Genomic DNA, 17121 nt, shown 5'->3' with positions numbered 1-17121 from the left:
TTGACATATAAATGAGCTAGATTATCCTACTTTACCCATAATGCCTATCACCCGGAAGAGTCCTCTTCTTCTGCGTTTTTCTCCGTCCTCTTGTTTAGAAACATGGCGGCGTCCGGGCAGTCGACAGTTCCAGACTCAAACATCCCTGAATATGAATACATTGGCGTTAACACCAAACCGTTTCGCATCGGCTCTGTGCGAGACGAATGGCTGACAAGACTGAGGCCCAAGGATTATTCATACCAACAAGAAGACAAAGACACATTTGAAGCTAACTTTGCAGAGGCGATGGGGATCAGTGAGGAGACCATGGCTGAGCTCAGATCCGTCTGCAGGTAGACACAGCTACCTTTTTTTACGTTTTTCAGTGTGTTTTTTGTAAAAAGTAATTTTTTTTCATATGAATAAGTATTAAAGTTGTAAAATAAACCAAGTGGCAGTCAAAGAATGCGAGTTGCGTTGATGCGCTTAAGCTAACAAACAGGAAGTGAATTACAAAAGTGTCTTTTCAACTTAAAATTAATATTTTTAACATAATTTGACTCCAAATCAAGCAACTAAATATTTAAGAGTTATTCATTTAAATAACACTTGTGTATTCACGTTTGGATGAATAAAGACTATTATTTGTAACACATCATGAGTAATATTAAAAAAATACCTATTACAAATCGTTTTAAATCGCCTTCTGTTGGAATTTTCTCCACAATCCAACAGGAAGTAGCTTGACTTCTATCAAAAAGCTAATAAGCTTGAGGACATTCTCTTATTTTTGACGACTTTATCCCAATCAGATGTCAGAATTTTCTTTTTTTTCACAGCCTGGATTCCCTTCGTTGCCATGCTGAAGATGAGCTGCCTGATACAGAAGTTGTTCCTCCAGACTCAACACTGAAAACTCTGATGTAAAAACATCTCACTGATATATCTGCTGTTTTAAGCTCCAATGCTGCTTGATGAAGTATCTGTTCTCTTTCCTCTAACAGACAAAGAAAAAAAAGGCAAGATCACAAAGCTTCTCTAAAGGTCAACAAGAACCGACATGATCTCTATGCTGATGAGCTGGTGGGTTACTTTAAAGTCATTCAAGCTAACTTGATGTTAGGGGATGAGAAAATTCACTTCAGAGTTAGATTTAGATTTGCTTTATTTTCATTGTGTATAGTGCAATGAGATTTAAGCATCGCCATCAGTGCAAAGAACAGCAAGGAAGGGAAAAACAAAAAACATCGTAATACAATAAAATCAAACAAACAAACAGTATGTACAAGTGTGCAAATGTACACTGTAATGAAGAGTGCCGAATAATTGTGCAAAATTGTGTACAAAAACTGTGTGTAAACATGTCAAAAATGCAAGAGGTGGTAATGAGGTAGAGAGTTGACACTGTGGACAGAGCAGGTAAGCAGGAATATGGATTTTATCTGTGCATTTGGGAATAGAGGATGGTTATTGCCTGTGGAAAGAAGCTGTTTTTCAGTCTGTTCGTTTTGCTTCTGATGCCTCTGTAGCGCCTCCCAGAGGGCAGCAGGTGGAACAGTCCTTTAGTCCTTCTCTGTGCTCCGATTTCCTTAAATATGGGTACGGTTGTTGATCGACTTGCATGTGAAATCGATCTTAACCCCCATTTTAATCTGCCTCTACAAAAGCCTGAGATCCTGCCAGTGTCTGCTGTGAAGGAAGGCAGACTGCTGGACCGTCCTCCAGTGTAGCAAATATCAGACTTTCTATCAGTGAAATAGTCATTTTGGTAGGTTTTTTTGGGGGGAAAGAATAGGTAAAGAATGCCAGTTTCCAATATCTGCAGGGGTAAGTCATACGTCGTAAGCAACAAAAACATTTGGAACAAAAACCCACTATTTAGCATTAGAAAAACAACCACAAGCTGAGAATGCAGCATTTGCAGTAGCTGCGTTTACATGGGCAAAAGTAATCGAAAGACCGCCTGATCAGAAGAAAAATGCGTCATGTAAACACGCCGTTCGGAATACTCTGCCCCGATCAGATATGTTCGGATCAAAATTTCTTTCCGATCCATCAAGATAGGTGGGTTATGCCGATTGTTTATCCAATCGTGTGTCACTACTGCTCTGGTTTAACGTCATGCATAGGCGGTGTTTCGCTCCAGAGAAAGCTTTGGAGCTCAAACAGGACCGACCAGCTGCTCTGCAGAGGCCCGGTGTGAAGCTGGCTATTCGCCTATCTCCTCTTAAACCCCTCACGAGGGGGTGCGCTTTGTGCCCCGTGACGTCTGAACCCTGCGCGGTCCGGGCTCGGGTGCCGGTGGACCGTGCGAACTGTGTCTCAGAGCAGAGCAGCTGGATTAATAACTTTGTGTTTTAGGGGAAGGGAGGATGCTTTGTTACTTGTGCGTTTTATTGTTTTGTTATGTGTGGAAGAATTTGGACTGCAATCTGGGTTAGCGGCTGCCGGACTCAGGATAACCGTGTGTCCGAGCAGAGGTCGGAGTCGGACCGCCAGGTCACACACAGCGGCTTTGTGGCGGTGAGTGAACTTTTTAAAGCAGAAATGTCGCTCAGTCCTTAGAAACCGTTCAAACAATCACGTGGATTTGTGTTTCCAGTCGTGTCCTGACAAAGTAAAGGCTGATGATATTCCCACATATTTACGTGCAGCCAAGATGCAGATTGCAGCGTTTCCCGCATGGATTTTGTGTTCATCAAACAAGGCTAATTTTGTTAGCGCGTGTGTTAGCCTCTCGTGGGAGCTGGAAGAACCCTGGGTTCCTCCAGTTCCTCCATCTTCCACAAGAAAAGCACTGACCACACGTATTAAAAATAAAATGATGAGCGAACAGGCGCTTCATAATATCATAACATTAATAAAAGCAGGTTTAGAAGATCATCTCGAATATTACCGAGCTGCCAGTTATCTGCTGTGGCAGTTTGATTACAACGGGACTCATTTCCCCTTTTCCGGTATTTTCAACACTACTACGCATACCCAAATGATTTATTCCGACCAAAAGCGTGACCATGTGAACGTTCATTCTAATCGGAAAAAAGTTTTCTGGGCCCGTGTACATGGTTGAATTCTAATCTGACCACTGATCCAATCAAGATATTTTGCCCATGTAACCGCGGCTAGTGATCAGGCTACGACCAAGGGAGGAAGAAGCAGAGGTACAGTCAGCGTCTCTTGATCTTATGGCAGTGAAGTGAGCAAAGCTACAATGAGGAAACTTGAAGTGTTTGTGGAATACAAGTCTTTTTTAAAAAAACCTTCAGAAACTGGAATCAGCAGATCAGCCTTGTTCTAGGGTGAAGACATGTTTAAAAAAATGTGAGTCCCATTTGTGCAAAGTGTGTTATTTGAGAAGAGTAATCTAAGACTCTTCTGTCTGTGTGAAAACCAGGAGCGTCTAATTGTTGGCCGGACACCAAAAACAGAGAGTGACCGGATTCCTGAAGGGGAAATCATTCTGACCATCAACGTCTACTACCCTGCTGTTTTTGAGAAGGTACATTTTAGTCGTCTCTGACTTACAGTCTGACAAGAAAAAAAACATTTTTTTGGGATTCCTGAGAAGCAGATCACCATTAGTTTATCTTCCACAGTTTAATTACATCAGACCCCACATGACTCTGCTGATGACGGGCTCCCACAACCTCACCGAGCTCAGAGATGCTATCTGCTGCATCAGCGACTTGCAAGTGTGCGGCGAGTTCAGCAGGACACCAGACATGGCTCCAGATTTCCTCTGCAAGGTGACTCTGATCTGACTTTACACCAAACTGCTGCGGTGATTGTGATACTTGAAAAGAAGCTTAACCTGAAGGTAATACTTTGACATATTCTGTTTCAGGATCATTTCAAGTCCGCCTTTTTTTTCTTTGAGGGAGTTTTCTACAATGACATGAGATTCCCAGAGTGCCAAGACATCAGCATGTATGTGTTGTCGTCACACATAACAACAAAACAAACTTTTTTTTTAATTTATTTTAAAATTAATTAAAAAGCAATAAAGTCTGTTAGTAGAAATGCTCCCAAAGATGTTTAAACAAACCTCAAAATGCAGAAGTACATCATATTTAAAGCAGTTCTGTTGGTGAACTTTCTATTTATTGTGGTGCAGAACTACTATAAATTGGGCCAAATCCCATAACTTCCCACCATTCACTCAAGCCAAGATGGAGGACACGCTGCTCCAGGATCTGAAGCTGAAGGTGGGCTTCCCGTACCTGTACTGCCATCAGGGGGACTGTGAACATCTGGTCATCATCACAGACGTCAGGTCGGTGCTTCCAGTGTTGCTCAGCAGCCGCTTTCACTTCAAGAAGGCTCCACCTCTTTTCATTAGTAGAAGTGGCATTTCACTGGAGCTCCAGCTGATGCCAATAACTGACGCCGGATGCCCTTCCTGACACAATGCCACTCTGGACATGCCTTACCTCACTCAGGTTAAGTAGGACTGGACCAGGTTAGTCCTCAAAGAGCAGACAATCTGGGACTACCACATGCAGTAAGTTACAGGGACCACATGGGGGCACTCTCCCATGCTTACATGTGCCAGGGGGTTGAGTCAGGAAGTGCATCCGCTCTCCAACTGAAGCCCAAACACAAGAGTGAATTCTGGTGTGATTGATGGTGACAAACCACTGAAGGAAGGCGCTGAAAGAAAACCCAGTAAACAGTAAACTGTTGAGTTTTGGCACACTGGCTTGGTTTGGTCTCATTGGTTTTCTTTGTTGGTTGTGGCGTAAATGAGCAAAAGCTGAAGTGAAGCTGCCTTGCATTCATCTAACCACAGCTGAAAGCAGCTCTTGGAATCGTGGAAGTGAACACCTCAAAATCCTAACTTTCTTGACTCATTACAGGCTGGTCCACAAATACGATTGCTTGGATAAGAAGCTGTACCCTATGCTCACACACAAACACAAAGTCCTCACACAGAAGTGTGCCGTCTGCCATCTCTTTATTGCCAGGTTTGGAAAAACAAACATTCCCAGTAATATTAGTCTTTTCTTAAACTAATAATTCCATCTTTTTGACACTTCTAGATGGTACACCACTAGTGACCAGTTTGCTCCCAGCGACCCGTGTCTCTTTTGTGACAAATGCTTCCGGATGCTGCATTACGATGCTGACGGCAACAAACTGGGAGAGTTTTCAGCTTATCCTTATGTGGATCGAGGTGCTTTAAACTAAAGCTTTTCTGTGCTGAAGCCTCAAGGAATTATGTTTGACTGTTGAGCAGTAAAATCTTCTTTATTTCTGAAGGAAATGTTTGTTTTTGTCTTCTAACAGGCTGTAGTAACATTTTTCCAATAAAGTTATTTTGTTTCTACACTTGTTTTTCTGTAACATTAATAAACATCAGCAAAAACATCTTTGTTGTTTTGGGGTCACCTTAGGTTAAAATTTTAGTTTAGGGATTTACTGTGAGGCAAAATAAGAATGTTATGACTTTATTTCAGAAGGACACAAACACAAGTCTTAAGTACATCTACGTTGAAAACAAAACTTGTACATGGTTTAAAAAAATAGCTTTGACTTTGGCAGTTCCACAGTTGTACATCCATCAAAGTGCTCATCCAGCAACCGTTCAGACATTCTCATGAATTCCAGATCATGTGAACTGAAGGCCAGAGCAGATTCAGCAGGAAAAACCATGCATCCAAAAACAGGAAGTGCACGGCTCTAACAGACCAATCAGGTTCCTGATCACAAACATTCTGCACATTCACTCATTTCTGCTGTGGGTTAACTATGTAAGGTAACATAATAAGGTGTCTACAAGTTTATTTCCAACAAATATGCAGTCAGTCATTGGGGGGGTTGCTGGTTCATGTAGTGACACCTCAAAGCAGCAACTCTTTATCTGGAACCCAGTTCTAGAAAATGTGGTGTCAGCACAGCAGCCAACCTCTGCAGGTGAGCCAGATGCTCAGGTGGCCTCTTCTTGAGCCTTTGGACCTCTAGAGTAAAAAAAAAAAAAAAGATACAAAAATATATCCTATATTACCAAACGTATTTGCTCACGTGCCTTTACTCCCACATGAACTGAAGTGCCACCCCATTCCTAGCCCCCTATTACACCTTCATCTCTTCTGGGAAGACTGTCTAGAAGGTTGAAGAGTGTGTTTATGGGAATATTGGACCATTCTTCCAATGAGGTCACACACTGATGTTGGTGGAGAAGGCCTGGCTCTCAGTCTTGGCTCTACGAACTGTTCCCACAAGGTTGAGAGCATGGAACTGTCCAAAATGTTTTGGTATCCTGAAGCATTCAGAGTTCTGTTCACCAGAATTAAGAGGCCAAGCCCAAGTCCTGAAAAACAGGCCCACACCATAATTCCTCCACCACCAAAATTTCTCACTGGGATTTGTTGCACAGGTGGAGTCCTATGACAGTTCCACTCTGGAATACACAGAGCTCCTGAGAGCGGCCCATTCTTTCACAGATGTTTGTAAAAACAGTCTGCATGCAGAAGTGTTTGACTTTATGCAGAAGTGTTTGACTAAGTGATTAGAAAACTGATTCTGATCATTTGGATGGCTGAGCCAATACTTTTGGTAATATAGTGTAGGCACTAATGGAAAAAGAGGATAAGGCTAAAACAAATGTCCTTTAACATTTAGGATCCATTTATTGAACACTGAAGTTTTCCATCAAACATCAGTGGTTTTCTGCTGCTGAGGAGTCTTCCAGGAACTTCTCCTGCTCCATCTCTTCCTTCTTTTCTGCAGGACTCATCTCACCGTTGGTCACCTTGTCAGTAGAGTCTGAAACAATCACCACTTCAGTCTTGATGAAATGTCATTTCACAATTCCAACTACCACAGAAAGAAAAGCATGTGATAACACATGCAGCACTCCAGACTTCCATTCAAGTGAATGATTTTACACCAATTAGCTAAGCTTTGAACCCAAAAAAAAGACCTCTGACTAAACTATGGACCCGTGTTGGAAAAACTGAATTCCAGCAAGGATGTGGCTGGAAATCTTTGAACTGCCTCTGCCTGCAAACCACAGAGACCTTCTGATCTCCCCTGGAAGAGGACAGGAAACTGCATGAGGCACTTTAAAGGTTTCTGGTCTTTGGCTGGTTTAGATATGACTTACTGCTCATAATTGATTTGTCACTAAAGAACATCCTTTTTTCTATAAAAACATTTTCATCCAAAGTTTGTTTTGGCACAAATAAACTTCTAAAAAACCATTTGTTTGATGAAATGTCACAATTTCTTTTACTTTAGTTTCCTGCATTGTTTTGTTAATTAAAAAACTGACATTTTTCTCTAATTGAGAAATGTTCCTGTCCTACTGTTATAATCAGACAGCAACAACAAAGAAGAAAGTGAGATTCAGATGGATGTTTCTAAACTCACAGAAGTATTTGAATGTAACAAAAAGAAAACAGTAAATCTATATTTTGTACCTGCAGCATTTTCTTTGACTTGCTCAGCTTTCTTCAGCGCCCCTTTCTTTGCTTCCTCGTATTGCCGCTGTTCAGCTAAAGACTTGTTGAGCACTTGGCTGAGCACACAGTCCCCTTCTCCAACCAGGAACATGCTCTTGAACTTGTTATACAGCATGGTGGCTTTGTCCATTATGTCTTGGCTAGCTTTAAATCGGCGGATCTAAAACACGAATCCCGTTTTTTGTCAGCAGTGGGATGAGATTTAAAACATTTTCTTTAGAGGTTTACCTTTTTGAGTGTGGAAATGAGATCACTGTGTTTCTGAAGATGCTGAGTCGTGACCTGAAGAGAGCTGATCTCATCTAAAGCATCCAAGCATTTCTTCACATCCTGGTAGGGGGAAAGGCAGGACCCAACATCAGACCAATGAAAGTGCATTTCAGGTCAACATAAAGAAAAGGAAATGTGGTTAAGCTGTAAGGAAACAGCACAAGATGCTTTCCTTCATTCCAGGGTAACACTCTGGTTTGAAAAGATCAAAGGAGTTTTAGCATGTGATATAGATTCAACAAATTACCGGGTTGTCTATTTTCAGGGACATTTTGATCTGCGTGTGGAGCCTCTGGAGCTTCATGTCAGTAGACATCTCTGAGTAGAGGAAAGAAACCAGACAAATTACTTAGAAAAACCAAATTTACTGACTTCAGACGACAGACGCTTAGGTTCTGAACTGAAATGCCAAAAAGATTAAACTCCTGCACACCTTTTTTCTTGACCCCTGCCTCAGTTTTCTTTGCGCCGTCTTTGTTTGGTCTGAAAATCAAAAAGAATCTCTCATAATCCAGAGTTTAGGTGGAAGTGCAAAAGATAAGACACTAGTTGTCTCATTATTGGAGAAAATGTATGTTTCATTTCTCATTTCTGCTTTTTCAATAACCATCACCTCTGCAGCCTCATCTAAGTCTTTGAATTGTATGAAATAGCCATTTGTGACCTTTATGTAATCCTAGTTCTAGCACAGATACAGACTCAGAATGCAGAATTTACATTTTAGTTTTACAAACAACTGATTTTTACTCTTTACCTAAAAGGAAAAAAACTATAACAAATCACAATATTAAATCAAATTTGATTGAATTAGAACGCTATTCAACTAAAGACCTGATTGCTTTTGCATCAAGCAGTTTAGTAACTAAGTCCAAATGGAACTATCAATAACTGTCATTAAGAAATGAATTATCAGTCATTGTGAACTAACTACTTCTGCTTGAACTACAAAGTAAAAACACGGGGGCTTTTAGATTTCACTGAATATTCTTCACATACTTACTCTTTCCCTTCATCAGCTTTCTGCCGACGCACGTCTTTGTCCATTTCTGAGTTTTGTTGTTTTTTATTATTACCTTTGTTTTCCTAAGATAAAAATAAAATGGATGGCAGGAGAATATTAACCAAGAATGTCTTCATGTGATGAGCATAAGTCATCGTGTGTGTGATCATGCTGAGTTGCCTCGTCATCGTCAGAGCCAGACGAGCCGTCGTCTTTGGTCTGCCTCTTCTTCTTGGCTTCCGGCTCTTTGCATTCCAACTCCTTGCCTTTACTACCTTCCCTCTTCTTCCTCCTTTCTTCTTCACTGTGGGTCTTGTCCTCCGATGCCCTCTTCCTCTTCTTCTCTGGTTCTGCTGTTTCCCTAAGAAAAGATGCAAAGCTTTACTGACCCATAGAAGGACAGCAGTTGTACACTTGTATTTGTCTGCATCATTTGAACATTAGATATGGAAGTATGTTGGAAATGCAGCACTTCTTTTTTGGGAGGTACTGACATTTCACTTCCTGATCCGTGATGGTCTTGTTGCTGAAGCAAATGTAACTTCTCACTTTTGGGCTTCCTGCCTCGTCGTTTAAGAGGATCTCCACCTAAAAACACCAAGAAACACATTCAGAAAATACTTCCACTTTATGGATAATTGCAATAATTATGAGAAATTTTCATTGAAATCTGCTTTGAGTTTTTAGTGTTTGTTATTCCATTCTCCTGCAGCAGATCTAAACTATTCTGCTGTGGACTTCAATGGGCCTTTTTAACACCGGGAAGATGTCAGCATTGCACATCACACTTACCAGACGGACTAACAGGACTTGCAGGGGCTTCATCTTTTTCATTTTCTTGTTCTGAGTCACTCTGGAAAGTAGTTAATGTTCTCCTTAGAAAGATTTCCAACTCTTTCATAGAGACAAAAGTAGAAATGTTCATGACCAACCTTTTTCTTTCTTCCTCTCTTGGCTTTTGAAGCATCTGTTGATTCTTTCTGAGATGATCCCTGAAAGATTAAATTATTAATGATTAAATTGTCTTCTTCCCGTCTGTTCCTTGTGAGCTACTGCCCTGCATGCTTTGCAGCTAACCCCGCTGCATTTATAACTGGTCACCTGGATCAGGTGAGCTCAGTCACGCAGAAAATGGGAACTCTCAATCCAGCTCACCAGCATTTGCTGAAGCAGGGTTAGCTGCAGAACAAGCAGGGCAGCAGCTCACAAGGAACAGGACGGGAGACGCCTGAGACTGATTACAGATCAACAACGCCCTCTGGTGTTTAGCTGGTGCATAACAGTGGAGCTGTATCCCATCATGCATCACACATATCCCATGTGGCATGTACCAACTAGCCTTCTGATGTAAAATGACTGCTAAGGAGTATAATGCTTTTGTAGAGCTTTTTAAAATGTATAAATCTGATCTCTAAACATCATCCGTGTCTTCCATGCAATGTAATGAGACACACAGACAGAAATGTGAAGGTGTCTGCTGTAAATATAACTATTGCTCACATCCATGTTTATGAATGACTAATCATTTCATTCACACAAATTAATTATAGTGTGGGAACAAGATATTTATTATTTTACCCATGTCAGTTCACGGGCTCCTTAGTAAGACAATAAAAAGAAGAACTATTTTTAAAAAATACCAAAAGCCTAAACAACCCATGTATAGAATACAAGCTTTGATAAAGAAAAGACACCAAGGCTAGAAACAGACAGTTCTTTGTGGCTGCCAGCAATAACTGACATATTATTAAAAAAGACTGAAGCATCAGCAAGTGTCATGCGCTTTGATGAAAGGTTTGCACCACTTTATGCTATCCCAGCATGCAAAGCACGTACATCCTGACTCTGAGACTCAGATATCAGACACCTCTCCTCTTCGTCATCCTCCTCCTCCTCTTCATTCTCATGCTCAGCCTCACTTCCTGGAACCTGCATGCAGAGACACAGCATGGGATGGTGGGATTAATGAAGTCATCAAAGGGAGAACAGTTAGCAACTTTTGTTCAGCATCATCCAAACTTACATGACATTCATTCTAATGCAGAATAATGGTCCCATTTCTACTAAGGCTGGGTTGATAAAAATCGATCTGAATCGATCCAAGATTAACAGATCAATAATCGATCCGTAAAAGTAGAGATCGATCTTTTCTGCCTTTCCTTTTACGGTGACCTAACAGCAGTAAAGCCAAAGCCTTCTAGCTTGATAACGTATAACGGAACTTCCCATTGGACGGCTAATGCTAACGCTCGGTCTTCCTAAACATACATTTGCTGACTAAATGAACAGCTTTATATACTCACAGGCATAAATTTTCCAAACTTTTAATGAAATGTTTTTTTTAAGTAACCTTTTGTGGTCTAAGCACAGTTTTTGTCTCCAATCTTCTGGAATAAATCATAATACTAAAGCGCGAGCTCCATCTACCTAGTGGCCAAACAGAAACAGGAGACATCCAGAAGAGGCAGAACATTTATTTTTGTAATCTGTTAATGATCTGTACATTTTTGTTGGAGCTTCTCCATTTGAGAAACCATGGAACACCGTATGGAGTTAAAAATCTCATTGATTTATTATTGTTTTACATTTATACAGGATGTAAACTGTATTAGGTCAATAGAAAAACATATGTAGATTATTAATGTATTTCTAGACAAATATGACTAAATGTGTCAAAATTGAATCCAATCAATCCAGGCTCTGGTGAATCGCATTTAAATCAATTCTGGAAATTATTGATTCTATTAATTATAGCCCTTATTCCTACAGCATGTCAGCTAGTTCCTGCTGTCATATGGAATTCATTTGGATGTAAAAATCACATTTAAATAAGCTCTGAGGGGAAAAAAGTGAGATGAATTTCTAAACCTTACTTTGGATTTGACTTTTTTGTCACCTGCATCCTCCTCTGCCTCTGGACTGCTGTCTGAGTCCTTTTCCATAAAAGAGTGGGGGGGAACCGGCTGAAAAACATAACGCTCATCAGAACATCTGTGCATGTTTGCAAAGCTCAGATAAGGTGACAGTGTCAATGGTGAAGTAATGATGGAGGAATAAATTGTTAGATTATTTAGCTTAAAACATGAGATAGATGCAAACTGGAGTTTGATCAATGTTAACTACAATCAAACCAGCTTTTCTTAGAGAAATTCATGTGCAATGATTTTATGCATTGATTTGATTTTCACAGACAGAAGACATTTTAGAAAACTCATAGTTTTGTTGAAATACCGTATTTGTTTACAAACTATCTTAATCTGAAATCAATGGACACATTTTGAAAACTACCAAACAATAAAACAGAAATAAGAATATGGAAAAGATTGTGTGTTTTTAAAATGACAGAATGATATCCTGGGTCAAATCTGAGATCTTCTGTCAGGGTTTCTTGGGTCACAGAAACTGTTAGCTGTTATTTTTCTTTCATGAATTCATGTTTGTTTGTTTTTTAAAGTATTTATTTAAAAGAAAATACCCATTTATTGGCAGAATGGTAAAAACACAAGCATGCTATATGTTTTAAAGTGCCTCACAATGGTTCTAATGTGGAAAATAGACACTGTCTGGTTATGATGAATGTCTGACAGCCAAGAAAAAAAACATTTCTGTTAGCAAAACTATGATTGTGTTCATTTACATGAATAATTAAACTAGAACCGGTTAACTCTTTCATTTACAATCAAAGCCTCCCTGAACCTTAAAGCAAGAATTAGTGCAAAAGAAACACCTTGGGTGCTGTAAGCTCAACTTTTGGGTTATTCTCAATCTCCCACAATCCTTCATTGAAGCCTTTTCTTTTGTTGGGCTTTGCATACTTCTCTTTGTTGAGCAAGTACGGGAAGATGTCTTTTGGACCAAGAAACGCTCTGTAAAAAAGAAAATATCAGGTATGAAAAGACTTTCAGTAGCTTCTGCCTCATCACATAGATGTGTGTGTTTGTGCATGTAAAAATGTTCAGTTTAGCGAGAAGACGGTCATTTGTTAGCAGATAAAGGTTAAGTAAAGGAACAACACAGCAAGTTCGTATCTGTTGAAAGACATTGAATTTGAAAGACATATTTGTATGTCCTTTTTGCTTCCACATTAAGTATTTATTACTTTTCTAATAATAAATAATTAGATGCATTGGATACACAAAAAGAGTTTCCTGAGAGTTTTGTTTTTGTATTTTAGTGTATCCAGGTAAACAGTGCATGACAGAACAAAAATACAAAGAACAGGACACATCTCAAAGATCACTTTCTAATGAATGCAGCTTAGCATCATGTTGTCACTAATACTACATTCTTATGACTAAGAATCACTTTAATAGCAAATCAAAGTTATGTCTTGGTTAGCCTGGTAATTATGTCCAGATCTCCCCACAGAAACTGTAAGATAATATTTCTATAGTGTCAAGATATAAGTATGCAATACGTTTTATTTGTAAAAACGACCAGGCAATGAGAGCTGACTCCATGGCTAGGAATCTATTTTGTCACAACAGTCGAAACTTCTGGAAAGAAGTGAAAGTTAATACTGCTGGCATAAAAACAATTCCCTCTGTGGTAGACGGGGCCTCTGGCACTGAAAATATTTTAGAGCTATGGCGACAACACTACATAAGAATATTTAAATGTGTCCAGAGTGATATTTATGTAGCCAATGATGCTGATACCACTGGTATAATCACAACACATAATGTTCACCAAGCCATCTCCAGACTGTCTAATAACAAAGCTACTGGACTTGATGGGGTATCTTCTGAGCATGTGAAGTTTGCCAGTACAAGGGTAGCTCCACTACTTGCCATGTGCTTTACACCTTTTCTTGTTCATGGATTTTTACCAGATTCTATGATAGCTGTAATGCTAGTACCAGTGTTAAAAAACAAAGCTGGAAAGATTGGTTGCACTGAAAACTGCAGACCAATTGCTCTGGCTAGTATATTATCTAAACTCTTTGAAATAATCCTGCTGGACATGATTACAGAGTTTGTGAAAACGACTCACAATCAATTTGGGTTTAAAGAAAAGCTTGGTACTGACATGTGTATATATTCTCTTAAAGAAATGATTCACAAATATAGGAGTCTAAATTCCTCTGTTTTTTGTGTTTTTTAGATGTCTCTAAAGCATTTGACAGGCTAAATCATAAGAAATTATTTATGAAACTGACGAAGAGAGGTGTACCCAAATGTGTGGTGCGTATTCTGGTATATTTGTATGCTCAACAGACAATGCAGGTTAAATGGGGAAACCAGGTGTCAGAACCTTTTAAATCCACCAACGGGGTGAGACAAGGGGGCATTCTCTCTCCTATTTTGTTTAATTTATATTTGGATGAATTGTCTCTTAAACTTAATGCCTGTCGCACTGGCTGTGTGGCTGGAGATCTAATTATCAACCATTTGATGTATGCTGACAATATAGTTGTGTTGAGTCCAAGTACTGGTGGCCTTCAACAATTGCTAAACATCTGTTCAGCTTATGGGCTTGATAATGACATCATTTTTAATGCACAAAAAAGTCTGATTGTGATCTCTCGGACAAAAGAAGACAAAAACCAAAAATTCCCTGATTTTTACCTGTCAGATGCTGTGCTTGTGTGTACTAATAAGATCAAGTATCTTGGGCACATCATTTCGGAGGACTTGTCAGATGACGCAGACATCTACAGGCAGTGTCGTGTGGTATATGGCCAAGCCAACACTCTTTCCCGAAAGTTTGGTATGTGTACAGAAGGAGTCAAGGTGACATTATGTAAAGCTATTTGCACTCCTCTGTATACAGCTCATCTTTGGGCGAATTATAAAAGTGCCAGTATGAGAAGGCTGCAGGTGGCGTACAATGATGCTCTAAGAGTGCTTTTTAATAAGCCAAGGAGGACAAGTGCTAGTGAGCTTTTCGTTTCACTCAGAATTAACACTCTCTGGGCTTACATGCGCTCGCTGATGTTCAAATGTATCTGCAGATTAAACGCTTCAGAGAATACTCTCATCCTGGCTATAAGCAACATTAGATTTAGTGCAATACGTTTCCGGTCAAATCTATGGAAACACTGGAGGGACTGTCTTTTTACTTGTCTTTGTAATTAAGGTTTTATAGTGTGGTATGTATATGTAATCTTTTTATCTTGGTATTTATTCTTATCCTTGTTAATTAATCTAGTTTTTTATTAAGTATTTTTTATTAACTTTTTTATTAATTGTAACTATACACTGTACCTCAGCTCGTGTATTTCTTTTTAAATGTGGTGGGTTTGTGTACTCCTTTTTACTGATTGGACCATGAGTCTGGAATAAATTCTATCTATCTATCTATCTATCTGTCTATCTATCTATCTATCTGTCACCTAATGGAAAGAGTCAAAGTATCATGCAGTGAGTCATGCAGTGAACAAATCCAAATCTATTTGACCATGTCATATTATGCACATGTTATATTGCTCTTTGGTTTGACCTCATTTTACATATTGTATTGAAGTGTGGGGAAATACATATGAAACTAATAGAATGGCCTTAATTCTATTACAAAAGAGAGCTATTCCAAGTATTCACAAAGCTAAAGTTAGAGATCACACAAATGAACTTTTCACTAAACCAGGTATATTGAAATTTAAAAATGTAATTGAATTGCAGAAACAGAGATTTAACAGAAGACTTACACAAGCTTTTTAGTTTTACTACAGCAGATGAAAATCATAGCAGAAGATTTGATTTCAAACCACAGTTTGCTCGAACAACACTAAAGCAAAAGTGTTTGTCTATAGCAGGGGTAAAAATGTGAAATTCCCAGGAGATTCAGTTAAAAGATTGTTAAAACATTATTCAATTTAAACGGATGTATAAAACTAAACAAATTAGATTGTACAAACTTGATAGTTGAATGTATGTAGTAAATGAAGGGAATGGATTTACTGTGTTTATTTGAACTGTACATGGTGATGTGTGAGAAATGTAAATATGATGCAATGTTTAAAAGGGAACAGACAATTATAAGAATTGTATTCTTCAATTCTGCTCCTTTCCAATCATGAAAACTTTCAATATTGTACAACAAACATTTTGAACCATTAATATTTTCATTAAAGTGAAGAAATAAATGAATGAAAAGAAAATGAGTTGTAACAAGTGAAAGTGTGTTTCTAAATCTCATTTGTGAAAAGAACATCTGTGTCTGAACTGCATTACAATTGTGCAAAGTTTGAGTTTTTGCATTTTGACTTGAACAGAATAAGATTAAACATGAACTGTTCTGAAGTAAAATCGTTTTTTCTTCCTTTGAGATTTAATATTTTGTTGTCACTTAAAAGCAAACTCATAAGCAAGATAAATGTTGTACACTGCTCTACATAAATGGGTGCAAAGCCATCAAAAGGGTGTTTCACCTACGTTTCATGGGTGCCAAAGAAAAATATGGGGTACTTGACGTTGGATGGCTTTACAGCCCCATCCGGGACCTCATCGATCTGGAAAGACAACAGTTGATATTCCACACACCGGCGTTTTGCTAAATGATAGAAAAGTGTCGAGTTGTTTTATATTTGCTTTGGACTTACTCTTGCAGGCCAGTGAGGATACCCCTTCATTTTAGCAAAAATAAGGTCCCCTGGTTTCCAGTCTTGAGCCATGCTGCCGGACGTGATGAGAAGCTGGAGAATAAATAAACACGCCAAAATGCGATGAAATTCTGCTTCGTTAATGGTTTGACACGAACGCGTAGACCGTGTGGCAGCGATGTTCACAACAGAAATTTTAAACATGCAATGTTAGTAAAGCTTAAATGCTTAAACATTTCTTAAATACATTAAGGTGCAATGGAAGGGTTGTTTACGGTGGCTTTATCAGCAATGAACAGCTAGGAGCTAGCTAGCTTGTCTGCATGGGGATTTCTTAACTAACTGGTGTAAATTGTCTTTACGATTCAAGAATCAAGGACGGTGTTTGCGACACCTAATAGTACGGCAGGTTCTTCAAAAATGTATATTTTATGTGAAAATGCACCGCTACCTACCTCTTCCTTTCTCCGCCGGATGCACGTTTTCTGCTCCCGCGCGGAACCTCAACAGACTGTACCATCACATGGTTTCAATTAGGGGTGTTTCAATGGTCCGTTGCCGAAAGTGCTCAAATGCACGAACATTTAGCAAAAACAAGTAGAACAAAAAAAATGTATTTTTCATAAAATAAATGCCAGGAACATTTCTCAAATTTTTATTTATTTATTTTCTACAGTACATAAGTAGATGTTAAAAAAGAGACCACCAGACTATAACACAGTTATAGTTAGGACCATCTGTTGAAACATGTTTGTAAACCCTAATTTCTGATGTAGTCTCATCAAAATAAAAATAACTTTTGAAATTTACATTGCATTAACACTTAACTTGAACAGAATGAAAGGCGAGTCAGATAAGAAACTGGA

The 17121-nt window shown here is 39.0% G+C and overlaps 2 protein-coding genes across 3 annotated transcripts; one reads left to right on the top strand and one right to left on the bottom strand.

Annotated features, from left to right (window-relative positions):
- The first annotated feature begins 64 nt into the window (after nucleotides 1-64).
- Nucleotides 65-5306, top strand: LOC144991051 (snRNA-activating protein complex subunit 3-like). Its single transcript, XM_078944741.1, has 9 exons — nucleotides 65-335; nucleotides 822-905; nucleotides 987-1065; nucleotides 3377-3481; nucleotides 3579-3728; nucleotides 3827-3909; nucleotides 4097-4255; nucleotides 4839-4946; nucleotides 5022-5306. The coding sequence occupies exons 1-9, from the start codon at nucleotides 103-105 to the stop codon at nucleotides 5167-5169; spliced, it is 1149 nt and encodes a 382-aa protein (XP_078800867.1). The 5' UTR covers nucleotides 65-102; the 3' UTR covers nucleotides 5170-5306.
- Nucleotides 5307-5411: 105 nt separating this feature from the next.
- LOC144991049 (PC4 and SFRS1-interacting protein-like) lies at nucleotides 5412-16790 on the bottom strand. Of its 2 annotated transcripts, XM_078944727.1 has the most exons (17): nucleotides 16711-16790; nucleotides 16256-16348; nucleotides 16089-16165; nucleotides 12443-12581; nucleotides 11589-11678; nucleotides 10552-10644; nucleotides 9648-9707; nucleotides 9508-9568; nucleotides 9210-9303; nucleotides 8896-9076; nucleotides 8716-8798; nucleotides 8149-8198; nucleotides 7963-8033; nucleotides 7674-7775; nucleotides 7404-7605; nucleotides 6640-6747; nucleotides 5412-5937 (listed from the first exon to the last, which is right to left on the bottom strand). In XM_078944727.1, the coding sequence occupies exons 2-16, from the start codon at nucleotides 16325-16327 to the stop codon at nucleotides 6641-6643; spliced, it is 1482 nt and encodes a 493-aa protein (XP_078800853.1). In that variant the 5' UTR covers nucleotides 16328-16348; nucleotides 16711-16790; the 3' UTR covers nucleotides 5412-5937; nucleotide 6640. The 2 variants fall into 2 exon arrangements, with proteins under 2 accessions (XP_078800853.1, XP_078800843.1); XM_078944717.1 differs by having other exon boundaries at nucleotides 5412-6747.
- Nucleotides 16791-17121: the final 331 nt, after the last annotated feature.

This window comes from Oryzias latipes, chromosome 1 (genome assembly GCF_053564925.1).
Source record: "Oryzias latipes strain Hd-rR chromosome 1, Olatipes_Hd-rR_3.1".
Lineage (NCBI taxonomy): Eukaryota > Metazoa > Chordata > Actinopteri > Beloniformes > Adrianichthyidae > Oryzias > Oryzias latipes.
This window is presented reverse-complemented; position numbering and strand designations above follow the sequence as displayed.

Coding starts and splice junctions, on each gene's coding strand:
- LOC144991051 (XM_078944741.1), top strand. CDS start 103: ATGGCGGCGTCCGGGCAGTCGACAGTTCCAGACTCAAACATCCCTGAA. Junction 336..821: donor GAGCTCAGATCCGTCTGCAG/GTAGACACAGCT, acceptor TTTTTTTCACAG/CCTGGATTCCCTTCGTTGCC. Junction 3,482..3,578: donor ACCCTGCTGTTTTTGAGAAG/GTACATTTTAGT, acceptor TATCTTCCACAG/TTTAATTACATCAGACCCCA.
- LOC144991049 (XM_078944717.1), bottom strand. CDS start 16,327: ATGGCTCAAGACTGGAAACCAGGGGACCTTATTTTTGCTAAAATGAAG. Junction 16,166..16,255: donor ATCCTCACTGGCCTGCAAGA/GTAAGTCCAAAG, acceptor TTGTCTTTCCAG/ATCGATGAGGTCCCGGATGG. Junction 6,748..7,403: donor AGTCAAAGAAAATGCTGCAG/GTACAAAATATA, acceptor TGATTGTTTCAG/ACTCTACTGACAAGGTGACC.